The 26,184-nt window shown below is 35.4% G+C and overlaps 4 protein-coding genes across 4 annotated transcripts; 3 read left to right on the plus strand and 1 right to left on the minus strand.

Moving 5' to 3' along the window:
- Positions 1-1,589: 1,589 nt before the first annotated feature.
- LOC120249684 (protein DETOXIFICATION 27-like) lies at positions 1,590-4,567 on the plus strand. The gene is made up of 8 exons (XM_039258279.1): positions 1,590-1,942; positions 2,576-3,117; positions 3,235-3,321; positions 3,420-3,476; positions 3,571-3,809; positions 3,897-4,015; positions 4,134-4,220; positions 4,393-4,567. Exons 1-8 carry the CDS (start codon positions 1,691-1,693, stop codon positions 4,438-4,440), a joined length of 1,431 nt encoding a protein of 476 aa, XP_039114213.1. The 5' UTR covers positions 1,590-1,690; the 3' UTR covers positions 4,441-4,567.
- Positions 4,568-5,821: 1,254 nt separating this feature from the next.
- Positions 5,822-14,157, plus strand: LOC120249333 (phosphatidate phosphatase PAH2). The gene is made up of 13 exons (XM_039257832.1): positions 5,822-8,037; positions 8,328-8,484; positions 8,531-8,891; positions 9,105-9,658; positions 9,746-9,819; positions 10,290-10,374; positions 10,448-10,534; positions 10,677-10,749; positions 11,668-11,711; positions 12,309-12,437; positions 12,524-12,622; positions 12,772-12,923; positions 13,737-14,157. The coding sequence occupies exons 1-12, from the start codon at positions 6,863-6,865 to the stop codon at positions 12,826-12,828; spliced, it is 2,895 nt and encodes a 964-aa protein (XP_039113766.1). The 5' UTR covers positions 5,822-6,862; the 3' UTR covers positions 12,829-12,923; positions 13,737-14,157.
- A 212-nt stretch (positions 14,158-14,369) lies between these two features.
- On the minus strand, positions 14,370-16,757 carry LOC120249334 (probable LRR receptor-like serine/threonine-protein kinase At1g67720). Its single transcript, XM_039257833.1, is given in 10 exon segments — positions 14,370-14,415; positions 14,498-14,569; positions 14,654-14,725; positions 14,827-14,895; positions 14,979-15,050; positions 15,130-15,265; positions 15,352-15,730; positions 15,732-15,816; positions 15,930-16,470; positions 16,679-16,757. Coding segments are annotated over 10 exon segments (1,527 nt in total). The 3' UTR covers positions 14,370-14,393.
- A 2,940-nt stretch (positions 16,758-19,697) lies between these two features.
- Positions 19,698-21,456, plus strand: LOC120283847 (protein DETOXIFICATION 49-like). The gene is given in 3 exon segments (XM_039290612.1): positions 19,698-19,958; positions 19,960-20,778; positions 20,780-21,456. Coding segments are annotated over 3 exon segments (1,557 nt in total). The 5' UTR covers positions 19,698-19,838; the 3' UTR covers positions 21,398-21,456.
- Positions 21,457-26,184: the final 4,728 nt, after the last annotated feature.

The following is a 26,184-nucleotide window of genomic DNA, read 5'->3' on the forward strand; positions in this document are numbered from 1 at the left end:
TTTAAAATAATATGTCAATCAAAAGGTTTGCAACTGCAAACCATTGTCACATGCGCAGGTGATATGTCCTTTTTGGATTATTGAAAAGAAAACCATGTGAGCTTTTTTACCTGTGTTTTTTTTCCCACTGTTTGGACCATCATGAAAACAAAGGGTTTTTGTGAAAAAGAAGCAAACAAGAAGACATTAAAATACCCAAAGCATTTATTCTAAAATCTCTGATCTTCAGCCATTACTTTTGTCACACATCTGAAATGATTCGTTATCACAAAGTTCAGCTGGATGCAGTTATTTAATGACACCTAAAAAAAACATATTATTGAAATTCTTATTTTAGAAAAATAAAATTCAAGCATTAAACTTGGGTTAAATTTGATTTGATGTTTTGTGCTTTTAATCTGTTTTGAAGTTTAACTTTTATCATTCCTCTAATTGTGACTTAATTAATTTAAAAAATGCATATTTTTTATTATTTATATTATATACCAAACCCTCTTTCATATGTTATCTGATATTTTTAAATTACTTTAAAAAATAAAAAAATTAAAAACATATTGTAAAAGCCATTTGGATCAAGTGATTATCAATACTATTTTAGAATTTTTTAACTAAGAGAGAAAAATAATGGCAACCAGTTCAAATCTAGTATAAAATCTCTTATCTTGTATGTTCAGTTCTCTCATGTGTTCACTTCTAGTGACCGATTTATATTGTGTTTCTGTTTTCTGTAGTTGTTTTTATTTGTATTCTGGATTTTAATAACGAATAAAATCAAATAACTAATTTCCCATTTTGCAATGAAATCATGGTTCATCTAATTTTTTTTTTAAAAAAACAAAAATAAAGCCTCTTTGAATGCAAACATTTATCACCTTTCTAAAAAATAAAAGCACATGCAATAATAATTCACATATGAAGAAAGATGCAACTTGTTTCATCACATTGTTAAGTTGTAATGATTCACACAAATAAAAAATAAAAAAATAAAAAAAAATAAAAATGAAGGTGCTTAGAAAGTCATATATACGGTGGGTCATGATAATTTCCCTTTTATCATTATTTAACCATTTAGAACTAAATATTAAAAAAATATCTAAAAATAGTTAAACATTTCATAATCTATGAATTATTAGGTTTCAAGGAATTATAGAATCCACGTACGTACCCTCCATCACAATCACAAACTACGTTTTTTACTAGTTTTTGCTATCATTTCAATTTTCCCCTTTTTTATCACAATAAATATAAGCAAAATCACAGTTATTATTTAGGAGATATGAGTATTAAAAATTTATGTATATATCTATATATGGTCATCATTTTCATTCCTATTTACCTAATTAATCATTTGATAAAAATAAAAATAAAATAAAAAATAAAAACTCCATCACGTAACTTCATAATCAACTCATAATCTCCATTTGAAAAAATAATCAATCTAATATAATTACCAAGAGATAATATCAAATATGAAAGGTACACCACTTAATATTTACTATATCAATTATTACAATTTTCTTTTCAAGTTTAAAGTGCATAGAGACAAAATGAAATTATAGATGCAGAAGCAAACACAAAAACAAACAAATGCACACTCTCTTGAAGAAGACTTGATAGACATCTTCTTGGCCATAAAAAGGAACAAGAGAGCAAGAAAGAAAGAAGAAGAAGAAGAAATTAAGAGAAGAAGATGGAGGCACCACTCTTGAATAAGAAATCAAGATCAGAAGGTGGAGAAGGAGATGAGTTAGGATTGAGTAGAAGAGTTTGGGATGAGTCTAAGAAGTTATGGAGGATCGTCGGACCGGCGATCTTCAGCCGTGTTGTGACTTATAGCATGAACGTCATTACTCAAGCCTTTGCCGGCCACCTTGGTGATCTTGAACTTGCTTCAATCTCCATTGCTAACACTGTTGTAGTTGGCTTCAACTTTGGTCTCATGGTACTTAATTTTCTCTTCTTATTTTCTTATTTTTATTCTTCGTACATGTATTTTTCTATTCATTTATTTTGGGTGTTCTTATAACTTTTGAGTACGTTCTTCATATAAATGTCATGAGTGTTTTTGTGCTTCTTTTCTTCTTCATGAGTTTTGAGATCTTTCTCATCTTTTTGATGCTTTTTTTTTTTTGTTGTTGATCTTTTGATGCTCTTTCATTAATATTTTGTTTTTTTATACTTAGAAATTAATTATTAATAAAAAAAATGAGGGGGAAAAAAAGGTGAGTACAAAATTAACAAAGGAAAGACGGTCAATTCCAGCCATCCAAACTTGTCTTTCATATTGATGACCTTTTGTGAAATGTCCTTCATATGTATCCTACTCACCATCCTCACTCACCATATCTCATAAGTCATATCCTCACTTACCATCCTCACTTACCATATATCTCACTTGCCAAGAGAAAGAGTTTGGTGTGGGCTCACTTTCACCCAAAAAAATCTACACAAAAATCTTCATAAAACTTTGGAAAGCATATTCATGATATTATCATTTTTAATTATAATATTGTTTTAATAATATGTGACTTTATTAATTATTATTATTTTTAACATGTTAATTCAATCATGGTAGTTGGGCATGGCGAGTGCACTAGAGACATTGTGTGGACAAGCATTTGGAGCGAAGAAGTACCACATGTTAGGCGTGTATATGCAACGCTCATTCATAGTTCTCTTCTTATGTGCCGTTGCTCTTCTCCCTATCTACTTCTTTGCTACTCCCATCCTTGAACTCACCGGCCAACCGCCCGAATTGGCGGCCATGGCCGGAAAAGTTACTCTTTGGTTAATCCCCCTCCATTTCTCATTCGCCTTCCTTTTTCCAATCCAAAGATTCCTACAATGTCAATTGAAAAACTCCATCAATGCTTATGTTTCATTTCTTGCACTCATTGTTCACATATTTGTTAGTTGGCTTTTCGTTTCGAAGTTGAAATTCGGTCTCATCGGCACTGCTGCCACTCTAAATTTCTCTTGGTGGGTCGCTGCTTTATGCCTCTATGCTTATGTGACTCTCGGCGGATGTCCTCTTACTTGGAAAGGCTTCTCTTTCGAAGCTTTTTCCGGTCTATTGGAATTTCTCCGGCTCTCTGCTGCTTCTGGTGTAATGCTATGGTACTCTGTAATCAAAAACTCTAATTCAATTATTTAACATTAAATTTCTACTTAACTTTTTTTTCTTTCCATTAATAATATATATATATATAATTCCTTTCCGTGGATCATGAACAGCTTGGAGAATTGGTATTATAGGATACTAGTTTTAATGGCTGGAAAGTTGAAGGATGCTACCATTGCTGTGGATGCTTTGTCTGTTTGGTAACCTGCTGCTTAATTCTTGTTTGCAAGTGTTAATTTGTATATTTTCACATTCTTATTTATTTATTTGTTCATTAATTTGTTCTGTATATGTACAGCATGGGCATCAATGGGTGGCACTTGATGATTCCTCTTGCTTTCTTTGCTGGCTCTGGGTATGTCCTTATACTTATTATTAATCTTGCATCAAAGTTAACAAAAATTTAAATTTATGTATAAATTTTTTTGATGATGATGATGATGATGAAGAGTGAGAGTGGCAAATGAGCTTGGAGCAGGGAATGGAAAGGGAGCAAGATTTGCAACAATTGTTGCAGTAATGAGCTCAGCAGTGATTGGTCTTGTCTTCTTTGTTGTTGTAATGATTTTGCATGATAAGTTGGCATACATTTTCACCAATAGTTCCCAAGTCATTCATGCTGTTGATAAGCTTGCTGCTCTCTTAGCCTTCTCCATTCTCCTCAACAGTGTCCAACCTGTTCTCTCTGGTAATTATATATCAACCAAATTAATGTTAATCCTTTACTACTTTTTACAATCTATATTTATTATCATTATTATTAATAAAATTGCAGGAGTGGCTGTTGGTTCAGGATGGCAAGCAATAGTAGCATATGTTAACATTGGAACTTATTATTTGATTGGAATTCCTCTTGGGATTTTCTTGGGATGGTACTTCAAATTGGGAGTGATGGTATATATATCTTCTATTAATTTTCCATTCTTGATTTTTGATAATTTCTTTTTTTTTTCTTTTTCCAATATTACCAAATAATTTTATCATATATATATATATATATATATATATATAGGGAATTTGGAGTGGAATGATAAGTGGAACAGCCATTCAAACTGTTATTTTGACATACTTGACCATTAGATGTGATTGGGATAAAGAGGTCAGTTCTATATTTCTTTTAATATAATGATTAGTTATTCATGATTTTTGATTGATTAGAAACTCAATAAAATTTAAATTTATAATCTTCTGCTATAATTTACTTATTATTATTATTATTATTTGTTTTCTTAATATAAAAATTCTCATTCATGCATGGCTTAAATTTGCAGGCTTTGAACGCTAGCACAAGATTGGAGAAATTTGGCAATGTGAAATAATCTCAGAAAAAGGGGATTTATTATGTAGCTGGTTATGATTTCGATGAATTATGTTTGATTTTAATTAAATCCTATGTTAACTTTGAATTACTTTAATTTTATAACTATTGCTGCCCTTTTCTTTTAATCATTGTGCTTATCCATTTTTTTTAAATTATTACTGTTGAAAAAAATTATTGCAGATTTAAATTGGATGATGCCCTCTCTTGTTTTAAGAACACCATGCTTGATTTAATTGGATTTTATGTTATTAATGCCTTAAATCAAGGTTTGAGTTGAAAGTTTTTTTTTTTTGGTATTATTTTGTTATTTGAATATTAGGTTTTAAAGTTTTTTTTTAAATATTGTTCTCATTAGTTTATTGTGAAAATTATTTTGATTTCTATATCAGGAGTATGAAAGTTATTTTTAATTAATTTTTTCTCGTAAGTTTGATTTATTTAATTAAACAGTTTGAAGTCACATTTCACACCAAATCCAAACACTCTTCAAAATTACATTTTTAAAGAAAAAAATTATTCAAAAAATTTGAAATTTGCAAAGATATATATATATATATATATATATATATATATATTTGTAATTCTTTTAATATTTTTCATACATATAAAGTTTTATAGATATGGTCAATAAAAAATAAAATAAAATCTAAGTGTCACTTTTATTTTCTACCCTTTTATTTCATTATTCCCAGTGATTTGCTCCATTTTAGTCCTACAAAATAAAAATAAATAAATAATTTAAATTAGGTATTAAAAAAAAATTTAAAAAAAAATAGATGAATAGGGTCTAGAGAGGATCACCCACCTGCCGCCATTTACGTAAAAAGGCCCAAGTCCAGGACGTTACCACAACCCAACCCACTTTCTTCCTTCCAAACCCCACAACTAACTCTATTATTCCCTCCTTGTCCTTTGCTGACGTGGCATCCAACTCAACACCTGTCGACTGTTCCTTGTCATCACCTCCCGGTGAGCCGAACCAACCGCTCACCACTCATCACCACCTTCCTCCATAACCCTCCTTTTCCTTCAAATCAATGGGCTGAAAATGAGTTGTTAAAGTAATTAATTTTTTTAATATATATATATATATATATATCACAGGATATTTTGGCCATGAAAATCCAAAAACTCTTTTTTCCCTCAAATAATACAAGAACCTGACAAAATATCTTATTATTTTTTTTATTTTTCCATCAAATACTATGATTCTTTATATTAATCAATATATCAAATAATGGGTGAGGAGTGCAAGGAAGATACATACCATATATATATATATATATATATATTTTTTTCTTCTTATTAGAGAAAAAAATCCAAGTGGCGCGAATGTAATGGCGAAGAAGCGAAGGGGGAAGGGGAGGTGAGAATAAGGCGGAGGTTGTGACCACCTCCGGTTCATTCTCATAATAGTTCGTCGTAGGTCCGCACGCCAACGTCGAAAGAGATCCCTCCGGCATCATTCCATCCATGGCATTTCCATTGGAATATGCTGTGATTCTTCCTTTTTCTTTCGATTCCTCTTAATTTCTGAGATTTTGAGTCGAATTCCCGACAAAAGCTGATCGCTTGCTTGATAATTTGCTTAAAAAAAAAGAGGTTCATTGGGCTTATTGGATTTGGAGTTCTGTGGAAATCGCATCTGTGGATTGGTTCTGGATGCTCTTCTAGATCGCCGTCCACTGGTGTTCTCGTTGGTTGCTTGCGATTTCAGATTGATCATTGGGTGAGGACGAGTCTTTTTGTGTTTCTGGATTCGTTATGGCTTGTGGGCTCTGATTCCGGGGTCCTTTTCGTCGGTTGGCTTTTTTTTTATGCGCTTTTGATGCTTTTATGGATTTGGTGAGGGTTTCTTTAATATTTCCTTAGATTTCTAAGTTTCTATTTGGAAATTTTTCGTTTTTTTTATTAAAAGGATTTTAAGGTCTGATTTTTGACGGATTCAAGGGTTTAGAGGATGGAGGCGGCCGTTTGATGTGTTTATGGCTTATTTTTTGGGTTGATTTTTGGGTATTGATTATATTTTTATTTTATTTTATTTATTTTTCGTCTTCCGCTTAAAAAAAGGTTGCGCTTTGGTGGTGCCACGATCTGATTTCAAGCAGATAAGTTATTATTTGAGAATTTGAGACTATGGGAGAAGATTGAATCTTTGATAAGAGATTATTGGTTTGATGTTGATAGGATTGCTTGCAATCAGCTGGATGTGTTGATTATTCTTTCTTCGTTTTTGTTTTCATTTTTAATTCATCCTTCTTAGTTCACCAGGAGAACTTTTACTTGCTGGAGATCCTGCAAGCCCTCTGCTTGAATAGTTTGTTGGAATTCTTTCTCTTTTTGTGATTTTCTTTTGCTTGTTCTTGAATTTGGTGGAGATTTATGATTGGTAGTGTTAGAAAGATTGGATATTGGGGAGGATGTATGCTGTGGAGAGGCTTGGCAGCCTCATTACCAGTGTCTCGGGTCCTTTCCATCCCTTTGGAGGGGCTGTAGACATTATTATTGTCCAGCAGCCGGATGGGAGCTTCAAATCATCTCCTTGGTATGTCAGGTTTGGGAAATTCCAAGGCGTCCTGAAGACTAAGGAGAAGGTTGTGAGCATCTCTGTCAATGGAGTCAAAGCTGGGTTTCATATGTACTTGGATCATAAAGGAGAGGCTTACTTCCTCAAGAACCCCGAGAATGAGAAGGATGAATTTAGTATATCTTCAACATCATCTGGAGATGAGACAGATGAGAAAACTAAGAATGGGAAGTTGAGGAAGATTCATAGCCTTGGTTTTGATGGTAGCCATAAAGAGCATGGTGCTCAGGTGGATACTCGGAATGACAAAAATTTGACTAGGACAACTTCAAAGCGTGGTAGAATATTCGGCCTCATGTTTGGTAGAAGGCCGAAGGAGGATGACAAGGGTATCAATTTGCAGAAAGTAAGCTCTATTGAGCGTGCTGAGATTGCAGCAGATCTCTTGGAAGTGAAATGGTCAACCAATCTCCCAACAAAGGATAGGTGGGTGGACAATTTCACAGAGAAAAATTGTGGGGATGCAGTTGATAATGAGAAATGTAGTCCCAGAGCACATTCTTCAGAAGATGACCTTAGACAGGTTGAAATAAGAAATTCCAATGGTGAGGGTGTTGGTAAGAATTTTGAAAATAATGAAGAAGTACCAGAAGTTTATGTTTCTGAGGATGGTGGTGCTTCTGATGAAAACAAGGAGGGTGTTGTTCAGTTGATATTTAAAGAGTCTTTTATTGATGCTCAAAGTAGTGTTGTTCTTGATTCTTCAGTTGAGTCAATTGGTTCTTATAGTGACGGGTTCAGCCATGATCCAGTGACCTATGTGGAAACCCAGGAAACCACTGAGGAGATAACAGCCGGCAGTCGTTGTTCAATAGCATGTGAGGAGTTTGTAAATGGTGCAGATCAAGTTAGTGAGGTAATTTCTCACGAGGTGACAATAGTAACTGATACAGCCAGCGGTGATTCAGCAGTTGAAAGTGAAGAAATAGAGCCAACTTCCCTAATCTATCATGAGACATCACAAAGCATGACGATGAGGTATGATGTTTCAACTGACTCCCCTTCTTAGTATTGTGGGAGCTTTCTTCTGATAGCAGTGAACTATCTGTCCTTCATGCTGCCCCTCATGAAGAATGTATATGTGAAACAAATGAGCTGATTTCTGAAATAATACAACCAGAATCAGGTGCATCTATTCATTTAGAGGATTTGAAGAATCACCATCAGCATAATGCAGATGTATGCAAATTTGAGGACTCTTTAAAGAGACATGAAGAAGGAGAAGAGGGAATTCCCTTGCAAGAGGAGATCTCTGGTCTTTTAGATGAGGTTAATATCAATCAAGACCATGATCCCAGTTGCACTTCAGAAGATGCCCTAGATAGTTCTGTTCCTCTATCTGAGAACCTGGAGGAAGATCAATTTTCATTCAGTGATGCTGACAGTTTTGTTGCCAAAGAAACCAACGGTGGGCAGCTGACTGATGGCATATCAGTGGAGAGAGAAGATCACTCAGTGATCAATCCGGGAGGTGTGTTAAGGTTTGAAGATTTGAAACTCAACAGAAAATTCAGAGCAATTATCTAATGTGTCAAGGACTCAGACTAGTCCAATAAATATTCCTAGAAATAAAACAAATTTGAAAGAAATCGAACTGTTAACGAGATCTTTACCTAATATTCGTTCCCACATCCATGATCTTGAGAAATTTAGCAGTCTTCACTCATTAAGTTGTTCTGTTGAAACGAATTCTGAAGAGTACAATATGGATGTTCTAAAGAAGGAATATATTAGCTCTTCAAAACTGGAGGCAGCTTCAGTAAGTGACCAAGCTCAAGACCAATCTACACCTGGTGTTGCTACAGATGCTGGTTATCAAAACAAAGAAGAGAATAGCACCATTCCAATCAGTCCTGATGTTGGTTAGTTATCTATCTCTTTCAAATGCTAATTGAACTAAAGTTAGATTTCTACAATTTGAAATGCTGCTAAAATTTTTCTGCTGTGTCCTTATATCTTAAAACACGCTAGAAAAGATTGCAAATCTGTTTGTTGTTTAGATTTGAATTTTGAATTATTTGGTGGATACTCTATGTAATATTCTTTCAATTTTTTTTGTCATGTATTGTTTGCAGAGGTTTCTCTTTGCAAACACTTGCTTTATGAAGGGATGGGCACTGACGCCGCAAGTGAAGCTTTCAGCTCAATGAAGGTGAATGTGGAACAAATTTCTGCTTTGGGCCCATCACTTGTGAAGAATGATAAGCTAGTTGTCAGAATTCAAGGACATTATTTCCCGTGGGATGCAGCTGCACCAATCATATTGGGAATGGCTTCTTTTGGCAAGGACCATGTATTTGAACATCAAGGCATGATAGCTGTGGACCGAACTGAGAAAAATCTTAAAGCTGACACTATGAATGGAAGTTGGCGTCTCTGGCCCTTCAGTTTCAAAAGGTCAAAATCAATTAGTGCAGTCCAGTCAACTCCAGAAAGTACCATTCTGATGGATTCAAAAGGCACTGGGAGCTGCAGAAATTTAAGTGGAGGTAAGATCATGCGAAAGCCCAAGGTTATGAAGGAACGGTCTCTTACTCCATCATCTGAAGAGATAGCTTCCTTGAACCTTAAAGAAGGTCAGAATGTGGTTACCTTTGGTTTCTCAACAGCAATGCTTGGTCAGCAGCAGGTTATTTTTCCTTATTTTTTCCATCTTATTTATATCTTTGTTTGCTCTCCCCAGCATGTCTTCATTCACATTTCACTTATTGTACAGGTGGATGCAAGAATATATCTGTGGAAATGGAACACCCGCATAGTTGTGTCTGATGTCGATGGCACAATTACCAAGTATGTTCTGTATAATATTTTGTCATGGATGCTTTTAGTTTTCTATAATATTCACAAAGACTACAACGTCTTTGAACCTGATACCAGTTTTTAGTCACTCTTACATGGAATGGATCAGTACTTTACCTTCTTATCTTTTGAGGTTAGCAAATGTATATGGACATGGTAGGATTGGTGCTTGATCAGGTGTTTCTTCCATGATCAACTTCCTTCTAAGGTTTGAAGAAGCTAATGAAAAGGGTCTTGTGAGTGAGAATTAAAATGACATTTTCCTGTTTCTTCGCAACATGAAACCATTGTAATACATAACTGTTTGTATTGACCGTGCGTCACATCCCTTTCTTTTTTGGCCTAACAACAACAGTCAAGATCCTATTTGAAGATTCTCTCTTTCCATCTCGTTAGAATAAGCTCTCATTACTGGTTTTGTTTCCCTAAAAGTTATAATTTTTTTCATGTCTGTAATGCAGATCAGATGTTCTTGGGCAGTTCATGCCTCTAGTTGGAGTAGACTGGTCTCAGACTGGTGTTGCGCACCTATTTTCAGCTATCAAGGTTTGTAGTAGATTCAGAAGCTATTTTCTACATGAAGTAGAGGAAATGTCTAATGCTATCTTCCACTGTGCAGGAAAATGGATATCAATTGCTCTTTCTTAGTGCACGTGCTATTTCTCAAGCTTATCTAACAAGACAGTTCCTTTTCAACTTAAAACAGGTGATACATGCAGAAGTGATATTCAGATTTGGCTTTAACATCCTAACATATCCTTTTTCACGTGTTTAGAGGAATTCAAGATGATGAAGTTTTATGGTAATGCTGACTAATGTCTTAGCTTACTCTGTTTTTGGCTCCGCAGGAGGGAATTGCACTTCCTGATGGTCCGGTTGTCATATCTCCAGATGGTCTATTTCCTTCACTTTACAGAGAAGGTTGTTGGTTTGAATATCTTTTGTGCTATATGATTGCTAGAAAGTCCATTTCAGATTTCTTATAATCAGTGTTTCTTTAATCTTATATGAACTTCTTGCTGGTTTTATTTCATGATACTAAGTCTAACTTGATAATTAATAAATTCTTGTGTTTGTTCTGGCTTATCTACTAAAGCATATATCAACCATTTCTGTCAGTCATTATTAAGATCTTGCTCCTGCTGGTTTATTGCAATGCTTTAAGAATTTTTATATTGGTTTATCAGTGATATCATTTCTGAATTTTAAATCATGTTGTTGCCAGATGGTTAAAAGGGCATATCTCTGATTCTGAGATGCAGTTTGTTCCTTTGAGATGAAAATTGTTCCACAGGTTCATATGTGCCAATGTATTGTCTGTTGGTCGCAAATGACAGATAAAAAGAATTAACTTTGATGCATACTTACTTGAAATTAACCGTAAGAAAATTTATATTTGAGCTGAATTGGCTGTGAAAATAACTCATCTCTAACAAGATGATTTATGATAATAAGTTCAAAATCAGCAATAAATGAGAGGACCTATTGAATATTTGAATGCTATGTTACCAACAAAAGCGACTCGCTGTAGCTGTCATTTAAACAGTTGAGAATCGACTTTACATACTTGTCGGTTCCAAATTTGCGTTGTATCTGAAATTATGGGAGACAATTCCTGTTGAGTTAAATCCAACTTTTAAGCATGTAAATTTGTGTTCACTAAATTCTTTTGTCTTAGTTTTTGGAAATCTTTATTAGTCATTTAATATATTACTTCTGCATAAGGTTACTTTTCATGTTAGACTCTAAAGATTTCCATTATGCTTTTATACGTTTTACTCATTTTTTAATTGCATTGCTCTTGCCACCTGAAGTTAATGTCAAGTTTCTGTTTTGTAGTTATCAGAAGAGCTCCTCATGAATTCAAAATCCAATGCTTAGAGGTTAGTCTTATACCATGATATTTGTGACTATCCCTGAGACAATAGTTTATTACAATCCAATTTTGTGCCATTGCAAGCAACTTCCTGATGCTATATATGCTGAAATACTTACTACATCGTGCTTGAAAAACAGATGTTCTAAGTTCCTTGATTCGTCTGGTTTGGTTGTTTGTTCTACCATCTTGTGATATAAAGAATATGGTAGATTCTTTCATAATATACATCCCTATGTTGTTTGCAGTAAATGCATGTAAACATACTCACCTTCCTTCTCTTAGTCATACTGTTTGTTAGATGCTTTGTTTTAGCCTTTATCAATGATAGATAACTTTCCACCTTTTAAGGTAGCTTTCTGTCTCTGATATTGGCATTTCTTTTTTTTCTGTCATCAGACCACCTCTACACAGTTGGTCCTTTTATACAAAAGGCTGCAATAACCATTGGAAAGGAATCCTTGAATGTGTCTCTTTTATGTTGTTTTGACTGTATATCTGTCTTACCTATTAGTGTCAAGGTAAAAAAATTTTAAGATAATTTTTTTCATTCATCGTAATATAATTAATTGCAGACTCTTTTCCTTGTTTTTCACATTTCCAGGATATAAAAGCAGTGTTTCCTTCTGATTGCAACCCATTCTATGCCGGTTTTGGCAATAGAGACACTGATGAAATCAGCTACCTTAAGGTTGGCGTACCTAAGGGCAAGATCTTCATTATTAACCCAAAGGTAACCCTGACCTTTAGTTGCGACAGAACTATGAAATCTTCAACCTTCTCAGTCCTCATTTCTTATTATTTTTCATGATTCCACAGGGAGAGGTTGCAGTGAATCGTCATGTTGATACCAGATCATATACATCACTTCATTCATTAGTCAATGGCATGTTTCCAGCCATGTCCTCTGGCGAGCGGGTGAAGCCTTATATCTTCTTTGTGAATTGACTTCTTTTCCGCTCACTATTATTGACAGAGAGGAAGTCATGCTGTACTCGATATCAGATAATTGTTTATTTCTTGTATTAACTTGCTAACCTCTTCTTTTACGTTGCTCCATATTATAGGAGGACTATAATTCGTGGAACTTTTGGAGGCTGCCTTTACCTGACATCAATACATAAACCAAAAATATGTATACTCTTCGACTCATTAAGAGCAACTTTCTTCATGTGGAACCCTGAACCAGCATCTTTACATGCATGACATTGTCTGCCAGGTAAAAATTCTTTTCTTGGTCCTATTCTTGAGGTGTTGCTATTATCTTTTGATTAATAATTAAATGGGTTAAGGTATCAAAATAATGCATAAAGTTTGGGTGCAACAGAAAATTTCATGTTTAACTGGTCAAGGCTCCCAGGGCGGAATGTCACTAGCACTTTTTGAAGACTATAGATCTAGTTCTGTATGACTAATCAAGTTGTTATTAAAAGTTAAGACTTCTTTTTTTTTTTTTATCTTAAAACAGATAGCGTAAGAAGGAAAAGCAGCAACAACGATATTGTAGAAACTAAACTTGCCATTGTTCTACCTTATCATGAACTGCTTTCCATGTTTTTCATGTTGTCATTGTTAGTTTGTTCAATTTCTGTCCCACTTTGGAATATGACAGTGCTCCTTACTGTGGTACTAAATGTTGGAGAACCACATACAACCTCATATCGAGTTCAAGATGAACATACTTATCTCCAAAAAAAAAAATTATGGGAAAAATTGATAATTGGTTAATTATCTGATAGTTATACTCTTCAATATCTAATCCATGGGTTTAGGTATTTTTACTTCAGTTCTGCTTTTTGCCATAAATTCTGTAACGGATTTCGTTCTTGCATTTACTCTTGATCATTGATTAAACTATATTTACTTCTGTGACTAGTGTTTATACTTTTTAAACTCTCTTGAGCTAATTCAGTCTTAATACTGACTATTCAAAGAAATTTAATCTGTTATTCCGTTTGATTTTTAAAATGGCTAAGCATGATGTGTAAGATCCCTATGTTAAATGATGGACAATTACATGTGAATATTGCAGCACTTTTGGCATCTTAATGGTATATGATCTGGAGCTCTCTTTTTACAGCCCAATGAAGAGTTGGATAGTGCAGACACATGATTGGTCGTGGCTCGGCATTGTATATAAAACACACATGATGAACCAAGAGACCTGATGTTTATCATCCAGAAATTGTATAGCAATGTATTGATTATATCTTACAATCAGTATGTTAATCCTTTCAAACATTTGTTTTAAAAACAACAGAACAATAGCAGATATTCGTATTCTTTGTGATTCATGTATAAATCTATTCTTCCATTTCATGAAATCCATGAGCTGAAATGTATGTATGTAGTACTTGAGGGAATGAGGGAAGCTGTAAATTGAGACATTTTTGTTTCTTCCAGGAAGTTTACCAAAACAATTGAAAATTAATTTATTTATTTCTGTTAGTTTCCTTTGTTTTACTGGATACACTGTTGTTTCTTTTGATCAGAATGTGTTTCATCCAAAGCAATGCAAATTTATCAAATGAATTGCAAGGAGTATAACATATAATAATATAATCTCACCTAAAACACATGACAACTCATTGTTTCATATCAAAAGGCTCTCTGCAACTCTGTTTCTCATTCTTGATTGATGATCTCCATAAACTCCTCTTAGCTTTTCCTTGGATTTTCTCAACCAGTCTTATTGATCTCCAGAATAAGTTCTGTTGAATAGCAATAATCAAGAGACCTCGACGCAACCGAAATGCTTGTTACTGACAATTTAAATTTGAGCATTGGCCTTACTGAATCTCGATTCCACTTCGTTTTTTCAAACTGTCTGGAAGTCCACCTTCAAATTTGTTATTCTGGAGGTATCTGTCAAAAAAGAGTTGTTTACAAGGTGAGAATTAATCATAGTTTAAAGGGCAATTAAGAAGAGGTTTAATGAGAAAAACTTACAACTCTTGAAGGTTTTCAAGCTCTCCCAGTGATGAAGGGATATGACCACTCAATTCATTGTTTTCCAAATGCCTTGCATTGTCATCACAAGAACATAAGATATCAATAAAACATTAGAATTAATGAATTAATGAATGAATGAAAAATCAGTGTCAGTGCCTGTATAAACTTACAGTGAAACCAAATGATGCAGAGAGCTCAAGTTTGGAATTTGTCCAGAGAGTTTGTTCCCTCCAAGCCAACTGCATCAACAATACATTGTTCTATATGAGATACAAAACCCCAGAACTATCATTAAGCTATATATATATATCAACTGTCTTACATGTCTTTCACTGCAGTTAAGTTGGCAATACCATCAGATATTGTCCCCGAGATGCCGAAATTCGTTAGATTCCTAAAACAAACAACCATTTTTATTCATCTTCTCCAACTGACTAACTAAATATATATAAGAACACATCCTTAGAACTCACACTTTCAATACTCGACCGAGAAGTCCTTGAGTACATGTCACACCTGTCCATGAGTTCTCCGGTGGAAAGCATGGATCACCACTCCAATCTGAAGGAGGATTGTTCAAGCTTCTAGCCAAATGTTCCATCGCAATCGCTATAAATGATCGAAAAAAAAATAATTTTAATCAGAAATCTATGTTAACTTAATGTAGTTCAATTCAAAGTACTTCAAGAATTTACCATCTCTAGTTAGAGTTCTTCCACCAAGTGGCACAATCTGAAGGATTTCTCCGGCATTGATCAATGGACCAACCGGTGAATTTGAGTTAGGATTCAGAGTTATCTCAATCTGACCAGACAATGGCCATTGCTTACCATAAGCCATCACACCCGACGACGAAGCATTCAAGCCTTTGTAGAAGTTATCGCCGTTAATTGAGACATCGAAAACTCTCCAACTATATGGACTTGGATTTCGATTATCTTGGAAGTAAAGAGCTACATAATAACTAGTTTCAGGGAGAGACATTGTTGGCCATTTGACAGTTAACTGCTTTCCTCTGCTTGTAGTCACTGCTCTCTGCATTGCTGCAACAGGTGGAATGTTCCAAAAATCAGATGGATGAAATATTCGATTGGCATTCGACAACCGGGTTTTCATCGACAAAAGACTCCCAATATCGGTTATACGGATCATCTGGATAGCTAGTAACCAATTCCAAAACATTGATCATCACCATGTTAGTCAATCAAATTAATCTGTTTAATAATAAAGATATATAATGAAACTTTCATTATATAACAAACAATTTGAGTACCTAAGTATAGGGCCATCATGATCCGAAACTATGGCGAGCAACTGTGCTAAGCATGTACTTGAAAAATCTGTGGAATTATACATCGAGTCTTCTAATTGCACCAACTCTAGAGCAGAAATAAATGGACTTGAAACTGTATGTGCATTCCTCGCTAAACAAACACTCAATTCCTTCCCCTTGGAAGCAACAATGATCTCAAAATAAGAAGTCATGCCATCGGCAAAGTTCGCCGATGTGTCGACAGAGCTCCACTTTGTTCCATCAATAATCTGATCAAATACCGGAGGTGCATTTTTACTGTCAAAGTTACCATAGTAGTATGTTGTCCTGACCAAATACTTTGCTCCTTTGGTCACAGGAATCACATAGCAGAACTTGCGAGCCGATGTATCGGCAAAATATCGAAGAGATGATAATATAGGCATTACATTATGATCCTCAACCTTGGATATGTTCCCTTCTTGTATAAATCCTTCATCTGGTATCCATTTGATACCATTTACAGTCTCCTCTTTAGTTGCACCACAACTGATGAAGTAACCTGGGTAAAATGTAGTTGATATAAACATGAAATTAAGCATGGAGATATATATATATATATATATATATATATAACAAACATGTACGTCATGAACAATACTGTTTACTTTGCCTAATCAAGGATGTTGAATTTAAAAATATTTCAATTTAAAAGTGAAGTTTCATTATATATACAACATTGTTTCATGTTATGAAAGATTGGGGGTTACCTCTAGGAGGGATGGCAGCATCAAGGCATGAAGGTATTATGGTGAGAATGCAAAGGAGGAGAAGGATGGAAGAAGACATCATGGAAAGGGGTTCACCCATGCAGGAGGGGAAGGAACCCCATGCAATGCTAATGTGCTTCTCTCTTAGTTTTTTTTTTTTTTAATTTTAATTTTTTTGTGTTTATTTTTGTTTATTTCTTTTGCTGGATGATTAGAAGGACAAGTGGCAAACAGAGGAAGGATGTAGGAAGACTTGCTTTAAATAGTAACTTTATAGACAGTGGTGATTGGGGTATTGACACGTGGGTTCTGTTTGAGAAATGGTGGGATCTATGTTAAGCCTTTTGTTGACCTGGTCAATGCAAGTGTTTTATGGATTTTTTTTTTTATTGGGAGAAAAATAAAGTACCAACTATACTATTGCAGATGTGATACTGATTTTATTATACATGAATTATTTTTATTATATATATATATGATATTATTGTGAGGGGAGCATGCTAGAACCTAGATAAGAAATAGGTTGGAAGGCCGTGTTAATGTGTACATATATGCAAAGAGAGGGACATGTCGGAAAATAGTTGTTTGTTTTGAGGCTGAGGACATGATTGTCTTTTTCTACTTTATCTTGAGGGAAACAAGATTGATTGTACGCATGCATGCATGCACTGGGCCTGCCAATTCACTTTGTCACATGCATGGAACAACAGAGAGGATTTTCAGTTGACATGTCTCTGTTCTATTATTAATATTATTGCACATCAAGTTTTCAAAGATGAATTGCCTTGGAGAGAGAAAAAAAGACATGGATAATGACAAGCATATAAATAATTTATCATGTTATACATGATATATTTAAATAAGGATGGTCAAAATGAGTTGAGAAAAATAGGCGAGCATAATTGCCCTTAATTAGCTTTTGCAGAGAGGGTGAAGAAAGGCTAACAAGTAGAGAGGATGGAAGATGGGAGACATGAATGAAAAGCTAACCAACTAGAATATATATATATATATATATTATATTGTAATATAAATAGAAAGAAAACATTTCCTTCAAAAAAAGTTGGTCATCTTATTTCATCATGCAAGCTGTTTAACTTTAACATCCTGATGAGAAAGTGGGGGACCCTTGTTAAGACTACACTATACTGTTGCATGACCTAAAATATATACAATATTATATTAATTTATATATGTATCATGTATGGGTTATGCGGTGGTCTTGATGTTGAAGTTGAAGTTGAAACCCTAGTGCATGCATGGCTTTTGGAAATGGTCACAGGTGACTGTCATGGAGGTTGATATGGTTTTGGCTATTTGCTATCCTTTTACATTATACATCACTTCAGCTAAATAGTTTGCTTCTGTTGGTCTTCATGCTTTGCCTTAGATATGTCATACATATATAAATAAATCAATGTGTTTGTGTACAAATATTCTGTGTCACATTGGAAATTAAGTTTTTCAATTCGATCGGTGCAACTATATTAGTACTTGTTTAAATTAAATGATGTTTATTTGATGCACTTGTTTGGACATTATGTTTTATGTTCTTTGTAACTAAGGAGCAATCATTGATGTAAGCTTTAAAAACTATTATACTCATTCAAAGTCATTTTGAGACGGTGAAGTAGTACTTCTTTATTAAAAATAGTATATATTCTCAAGAACAAATTAACTTTATCTATTTGTTTACTTTTATTTTCTTCTACAATTTACGATCACTTTTTGGGAGTCATCATTGGTAAGATTGAATAAGCTTGAACGTTTGGTAAATCTATATTCTTTTTATCCTTTTTCTCAATAAAAATAAAAATAAAAATAAATATAAATATAGCTGTATCCTTTGTAATATGTCTTACTTTTTAATGACCTAGTTGCCTATAATGTTTGCTCGTGTCCCCTTATATTGTAAGTTACCAAGAGGAAAATGGTAAATATTGCTTGGTTGGAAGCAAATGTGCACTATAGTTATATATATCATGTCAAAACCCCATCCGAAATGAAATAAACTATATATATATGAGATACATCATTCAGTGACGTCCCAGATTTCAAATCAGGGACGTCATAGTGCATCAAAAAAAATCGACCCATTTTCATCATTACGATGAGAAAGCGTTTCAGTGTTGTCGATGTCGTTCACGATTAAAGTGCGATGTTTATATAATCAATCAACCATATGATGATCCAAAGTCTAGATTTATCTCTTTGATTTGAAATCAGGGGACGTCCCTGATGATATTTTTCCATATAGAACCCATATCGAGGGACGTCCCTGAGTTTCAAATCTAGTGATCTCTAGTAATTTGGATCGATATCATCATATCATATATATACTCATAGTACTCCATATGAAAGAACCCATTATAGACTGCTCCATTGTGAAAGAACATGTCAGTGTTTAAGTGGGCACAAGGCAACGGAGAAACACAAGTAACAAAAGTGTTAGGTTGTAAACCCTAAAACTTGGGGACCATCATAAGAAACCCTAAACCTAATTGATCATCCTACTACTAGTACTACTCCCTCTTGTTGTGACTCATTCCCTTGCCAGCTTTCATTTTTGGCCCATTATCCCCTTCTTGTTCCTTTGCTCCCCCATCCCTCCATATCCTTTATCCTACTCCACCCCCTCCTTCCTCCCTCTCCCCTGTTCCTAAATTCACAACACATTCTTTCTATATATATATATATATATCTAAAGTGAATGAGCTTGTGCTAATGTCGGGAATGAAGAGTCTTCATGCTTTTGATATTTATATATAGAGAAAAAGAGTTATTTTTTATAAAAAAAAGCTTTATATATTCTCCTTCTTCTGTTTCATATATATATATATATATATATATATAGCTAGTAATACTAGCTTGTGTGGGCTCACACCACCACCTTTCTCTCTCAATCACTAGTACTACATATATATCTATATATATATATCTCTTCCTCACCACTCATAACAAAGAAACAAGCTAAGGGACAAAAGCCCAAGCCCAAGCCTCAGCCTCATATATATATAGATGTATATATATATATATATATATATATATGAAGGAAGGGGAACATCCGAACATCATGAACAACATATATACTCAAGAGTCAAGCAATGCACCACTAGCTTGATATATTTCTAGTCAATTATAGCTAGTGATATCATCATATATGGCATCAATGGTGATTAATGAATTGAAACAACTTTCCACCATAGCTTTCCCCATGATCCTCACTAACCTCCTCCTCTACGGCCGCTCCGCCATCTCCATGCTCTTCATGGGCCAACTCAGGCAAGCTAGCCCTTGCCGGCGGCTCCCTCTCTATCGGCTTCGCCAACATCACCGGCTTCTCCATCCTCTCCGGCCTCTCTTCCGGTCTAGAACCCATTTCCTCTCAAGCTTACGGTGCTCGCCGCTGGCATCTTCTTGGCCTTGCTTTCCAACGCACCGTCTCCATCCTCACCGCTGCCACTCTCACCATCTCTCTCCTTTGGTTCCATTCCGGCTACATCCTCCGTCTCTGCGGCCAAGACCCGGCCATCGCTGCAGTCTCCTCCTCCTACTTACTCTTCTCCATCCCCGTCCTCTTTCTCCAATCCTTCATCACTCCTATGAAGATCTATCTCCGTACTCAGAACATCACCGCACCACTCACCATCGCCGCCGCCCTCGCCCTCGCCCTCCACGCACCCATAAACTTCATCCTCGTTCACCATCTCCGTCTCGGCGTGCGCGGTGTGGCTCTCGCCACTTTCTTCTCCGACGCCAACTTCCTCATCTTCATCATCATCTACCTCGCCATCACTGGTTTACACCGGAAGACATGGCCAGGTTGGTCTCTCTCCCAATCCTTTACCGAATGGCGTCCCATCCTCAAACTCGCCGTCCCGAGTTGCATCTCCGTCTGTTTAGAATGGTGGTGGTACGAGCTCATGATAGTCTTCTCCGGCCTTCTCTCCAACGCACCGGACGCGGTGGCCGCCATGGGAATTCTCATCCAAACAACATCTCTGGTTTACATCTTCCCATCTGCTCTCAGTCTCGCTGTCTCAACACGAGTAGGCAACGAGCTCGGCGCCGGTCGGCCAGACAGGGCGAGAGCCGCAACAAAGGGTGGCGTTGTTACTCGCCGTGGCAACCGGCGCCGCAGCAGCTGGTTTCACTGTGTCAGCAAGGCATACTTGGGGACGAGCATTCACCGGAGATAATGCAGTTGTAGCACTGACAGCGGCAGCGTTGCCAGTGCTGGGACTGTGTGAGCTTGGCAACTGTCCTCAGACCACCGGTTGTGGTGCCCTGCGTGGCAGTGCACGGCCGGTATTAGGAGCTAACATAAACCTTGGAGCATTCTACGGCGTGGGGATGCCGGTGGCGATGGTGCTGGGGTTTGTGATGGACATGGGGCTCGTAGGAATGTGGATGGGACTGGTGGCTGCACAAGGGACGTGCGCTTTCCTCATGTCTTATGTGTTAATGAGAACTGATTGGTGTTTGGAAGCAAAGAGAGCAAGAGAACTCATCTCCTCAGAGAATTGTGCTTGTGTTATTGGAGAAGATGATGATGATAATGATGATGATGATGATGATGATGATGACAGTTGTAGTAGTATTAGTAGTAGTGGGAGTAGTGGTAGTAGTAGGACAAGTAGTTCATCAGTACTTACAGATAAAGGAAGGGAAGCAAGAGAGGAGACAGAGGCACTGATTTCAGTGAAGATTTTGGAGTAGGGAAGAAAGAAGGTAGGGGAGGTACTTCATGATGTGATATAATTTTTTTTGGGTTTTTATGGTTTTGGTTTGTCTGCTTCTCTTGCTTTTTAAGATGGGGTTCGATCTACTTGTGTGCATGGAATGGAGTGGTGGTGTGTTACTGTCAAGGGATCCCCAGCTGCCTGCTGTATTTGGTTTTCATGCTTTGCTTCTTTTATTTGCTTGTTTTTATGCAGTGCAAGCCAACTTCAATTCATTTTCTGTAAATTCATATGGTTCATGGGCTTTATTTATTATTATTATTATTTTTTTTTTGTTTGACGCGTGTGTTTCTTTTGTGTTCATTTGACTTCTATGCAAATGATATATTTATATATATTGTATAAGCCCTCACAGGGGACACTTAACTCTCTAGGGATGTGCTCATAATTATTGTGCAACCCTTTGTGTTTTCTGTATTTTATTCCACACCTTGAGGATTTTTTTATCAGCTTTTTTCTATTGTACTCGGGTATCTATATGTTTAGTTATTTGTTTGTAGATTGTTTTTTTTTATTTAATCAATGTAGTTTATCCCTTTTATAAAAATATAAAAAAATTATAAAACATTAAAAATATGGACATGTCTATAAACATAATTTTTTTTTGCCTGTTAACGAATTTTGTTTCTTTAATTTATTGTATGTTTGAACTTTAATTTTATTATTATTATTTTTTTTTATAAAGTGGATAAACCACAATTTATTAAAATCAAAAGAGTAGTACAGAACTGGAAAAACAAACCAAAAAGACTACAAGCAAGTAGTGCAACGGCAAAAAATGCCGAACAAAGTCCAAGCAACACAAGCAAAAACAAAGTCCACTAGAAGTGGAAGGAACCAAAAGAAGGAACAACTCCAAAGGGAAAAGAACACCCCGGAAGCAACCCAAGAACATTAGGGGTCAGCGATCTCTTCCCTCCTGGACTCAAGAAACTCCGGACTCCTCTTGATCGTATGAGAAGACTCTTCCGACCTTTTGCCTTTTTACGCTCGGGAGCTGCGAAACCCAATTTAAAAAAACATATGAGAAACTTTAATGATCACAGATAAACAATTAATAAAACAATCATAAAAAATTCTCCTATTACGCTCGAGCAAAATATTCCAAATTAAGGCCCTAGATAAGGTATCCCAGGTTATCTTGTTGTCCCCACTGAGCTTGCTCCGCCATCGACCCAACAAGTCAATTAGGGATGACGGGAGGTCGATTAGAGCAAAAATCTGCCTAAAGTGTTCCCAAATTTGAACTGCAAAAGGGCAGTGAATAAAAAGATGCTCCGTAGTTTCAATGTCTGTAAAGCAGAGCATGCAAGTAGCAGTAGGGAGTTTATTACATTTTCGCTTTGCCAGATTATCGAGGGTAAGAATTTTGTTATCCCAAGCTAGCCAAGTAAATGCCTGCACCTTTCTCGGGCAAAACCCCTTCCAAATGATTTTGGACATATTACTTCTTACGCCTCCATCAATCAAAAAAAGATAGAAGGACTTGACCGAGAAAGTACCATTCGTAGTACGATTCCAACTTTTACGGTCCTTAGAATCACCAACGAGATTGATTAAAAGATTATCAATGTAAGGATCGATCTCCCTCAACAAATTCATGAGGGTAGGTGCTAAGGCCCTGGGCCAGACGGTTTTCCTATTTTCTTTTTCCAAAAGTTCTGGCCTATAATTAAAAATGACTTAACTGCTCTCTGTCAAGATTTTTTTAATGGCTCTGCTAATCTGGAACGTATCAATTGGGCGAACATTGTTCTGATCCCTAAGGTCAAGTCCCCAGAATTTGCAACTGACTTTCGCCCTATTAGCCTCATCAACTCTTCTCTCAAAATCATCTCGAAAATTTTGGCCACCAGACTTAGCAAAGTAATTGATTCTCTTATTGAGTCAACACAATCCGCCTTCATTGCAGGTAGATGCATTTTGGATAATATTGTAGCAGCTGGGGAGACTTTTTTTAGCCTTCAAAAAAGGAAGCTACCTTGCAATATTCTTAAAGTGGACTTTGCTAAAGCTTTCGATATGGTGGATTGGGACTTCCTTTTGGATCTTCTCAAAGCCAGGGGTTTTGGAGTTCGGTGGATTGGTTGGATTCAAAGCTTGTTATTTTCCTCCAAAGCCTTTATTCTGGTTAATGGCTCCGAGAATGGCTATGTTAGATACCAAAGAGGTCTTAGGCAAGGGGATCCCCTCTCACCTCTATTGTTTTGTTCTGGTAGTCGATGTCCTAAGTACAATGTTCTCCAATGCCCTCTCATCGGGTATACTTTATGGAGTTCCCCTTGGCGACTTGGGTAAAATTTGTCACCTTCAATATGCTGATGATTTAATTATCTTAACTGCTGGAGGGGTGGAAGACCTGCGAATCATAAAACTCATTCTCTATTTGTTTGAAGGAATGTCTGGGCTTGCTATTAATTTCCACAAAACTTGCCTTTTTTCAACTCAAATTGGACTTCTTCCGGACCAGTCACTCTCGAGCACCTTAAACTGTTCTGCAAGATTACTTCCTCTGACCTACCTGGGTATCCCTATCTCAGGCAGGCGCCCCAATCACCAGGACTGGGAATGCCTTATCTCTAGGATTCGTTCAAGATTGTTTTCTTGGAACTCTAGGATGCTGTCCCTCGGAGGTAGACTTACTCTATTGAACACTGTTCTCACCTCCATTCCCACTTATTGGATGTCCATTTACAAACTTCCCGCTTGGGTAGTTAAAGCTATTGATCGTATTCGCCGTGACTTCTTGTGGAAGGGACCTGATATTGACAAAGCCGGTTGTAGACTGGTCAATTGGAAACGTATTTGTAGACCTCGCGAATTTGGAGGTTGGGGTGTGCTAAACATCGTGGAATTTAATCTAGCCTTACTGGGTAAGTGGTGGTGGAAGATTATTACTGATTCAAATTGGTGTGTTGCGAGTGTGACTAAATTCACATACTTCTACCAGCATCACCAACACTGGAACCTCTTCAATATTCAGTCTAAACCTAAATCTTACTTTTGGGGAGGTATCTTAAACTGCCTACCAGCCTTTAGGAAATGTTTGACTCACATTATTCATGATGGTAAGTCCACTCTCTTCTGGCTAGATAGCTGGTTGGGAGGACGAGCCCCAATTGATTTGTGGCCAGATGTTTTTGCTGTATCTGCAACTCCTGAGGGGACTGTGAATGCAATCAATAATAAGATTTAAATAGTTAAGTTTAGCTAAAATTCTTAATAATATATCTTAGTTAAATCTAAATTTTTTTCATTGTCTTTATTTTTATTTATTTATTTTACTTTTCTCTTCTTGTTTTTATTCTTGTTTTTATTATTTTTTTGAAAAAAGTTGTAATATGTCTTTCTTTTTTTTAATATCATACGATATATTGGTGGTGAATTGACTCATAAGAGAATTAACAATAACTTTCATTTGATATTTCCATAGTCTAAAAAGTTTAAAAATAGAAAGCTTGGGCCTAGGTAAAAGTTTTTTAAAAGGTGGATAAACCACATGCATTAGAAAGGAAAAAAAACAGAAACACCCCCAGGCAACCCAAACGTACAGACAAAACCACAAAAAACGAAAAAACAGTCTACTAGAGGTGGATACAAAATAGGTAGCCATAAACAAATGGCCAAACACACCCCTGGCCAAACAGCTGACCAGGAACAACAAAAAAACTCACTACCCCCTAGGTAAAAGTAAAAAAACAAAAAAACCTCTGTTTTATATATATGTTTGAATTATAAATCTTTCAATCTTAACTCTTACCAATAATTAAATATCAATAGTTAAATTTGGTTAAAAAAAGTCCAATACTCTTAATAAGCATGCATGTAGATGTCTTTGATACTTTCAGGGAGCCATTAACTAAGTGTTTTGAAAAAGTACAATATTTTGACTTGTTTATAAATGTTATTATATAAATACTCTTTTGTCCTTTTATCTTATATATATATATATATATATAAATAGAAGTAGTTTATATATATATATAATCACTTATATTTTTCTTAATTTAAAAATTAAAAAGTTTCAAATGTAAAAATTTATTTTTTGAGCTATATTAAATCCATATCATTTAAAAAAAGTTGAACAAGATAACAATCAAAATAAACTATTTTAAAACAAATTAATATAGCAGAACAAAAAATTTGGATTAGGGCTTGATGAGAAGATAATAAATAACAAGCTCTTAAGTGTTGATAAAAAATTTCCTTAATCAAGGATTTTGTTTTTATTTTCTTTTCAATTCTCTTCTCTACTTTGATAGGCCAAGTGACTTTTTTTCTTTTGCACAAATGCTTCTGGCTTTGTCAGAGACATTGTATTAGAAAGAGTCCTAATAATTAATTAGGATTGTTAAATTAATTTAAAAAAACTCCTTAAATTTGGTATAAGTGAATCAGATGAATCAAACAAATGAATCTTGTTCAGAATTTTGAGATGCATGGGTAGCCCAAATTAAATATTGATTTAGAAGTTTAAATTGAAGAACCAATAGTTTATTTTTTATTTTTTAAGAGAAGTTAGAGGGATTATCCAAAGATGAGGAATAGTGTGGCAAGTTCAAACCCATGCATATTGGGGAACCGAGGAACTATTACTTTTGCTTTTGCTTTCAACAACACTTGAACTATGAGATTTTTTAAATGTTTCTCACCTTTTTTTCACAATGAGACTTTAGCACTAAATTATGAATCTTTAGTGAAGGACCAATAGTTTGACTAATATATATTTTATCATACAAGACAAGTGTTTGGTTGGGATTTTCC

This window comes from Dioscorea cayenensis, chromosome 19, assembly GCF_009730915.1.
Source record: "Dioscorea cayenensis subsp. rotundata cultivar TDr96_F1 chromosome 19, TDr96_F1_v2_PseudoChromosome.rev07_lg8_w22 25.fasta, whole genome shotgun sequence".
Taxonomy (NCBI): Eukaryota; Viridiplantae; Streptophyta; class Magnoliopsida; order Dioscoreales; family Dioscoreaceae; genus Dioscorea; species Dioscorea cayenensis.

Excerpts from the sequence above, each read along its gene's own strand:
- LOC120249684 (XM_039258279.1), top strand. The coding sequence starts at position 1,691 with ATGGAGGCACCACTCTTGAATAAGAAATCAAGATCAGAAGGTGGAGAA. Across the intron at positions 3,322-3,419 it reads GTGGATGCTTTGTCTGTTTG|CATGGGCATCAATGGGTGGC; the intron begins GTAACCTGCTGC and ends GTATATGTACAG. Across the intron at positions 4,016-4,133 it reads ACTTCAAATTGGGAGTGATG|GGAATTTGGAGTGGAATGAT; the intron begins GTATATATATCT and ends ATATATATATAG.
- LOC120249333 (XM_039257832.1), top strand. The coding sequence starts at position 6,863 with ATGTATGCTGTGGAGAGGCTTGGCAGCCTCATTACCAGTGTCTCGGGT. Across the intron at positions 8,892-9,104 it reads TCCAATCAGTCCTGATGTTG|AGGTTTCTCTTTGCAAACAC; the intron begins GTTAGTTATCTA and ends TATTGTTTGCAG. Across the intron at positions 12,623-12,771 it reads CCATGTCCTCTGGCGAGCGG|GAGGACTATAATTCGTGGAA; the intron begins GTGAAGCCTTAT and ends TCCATATTATAG.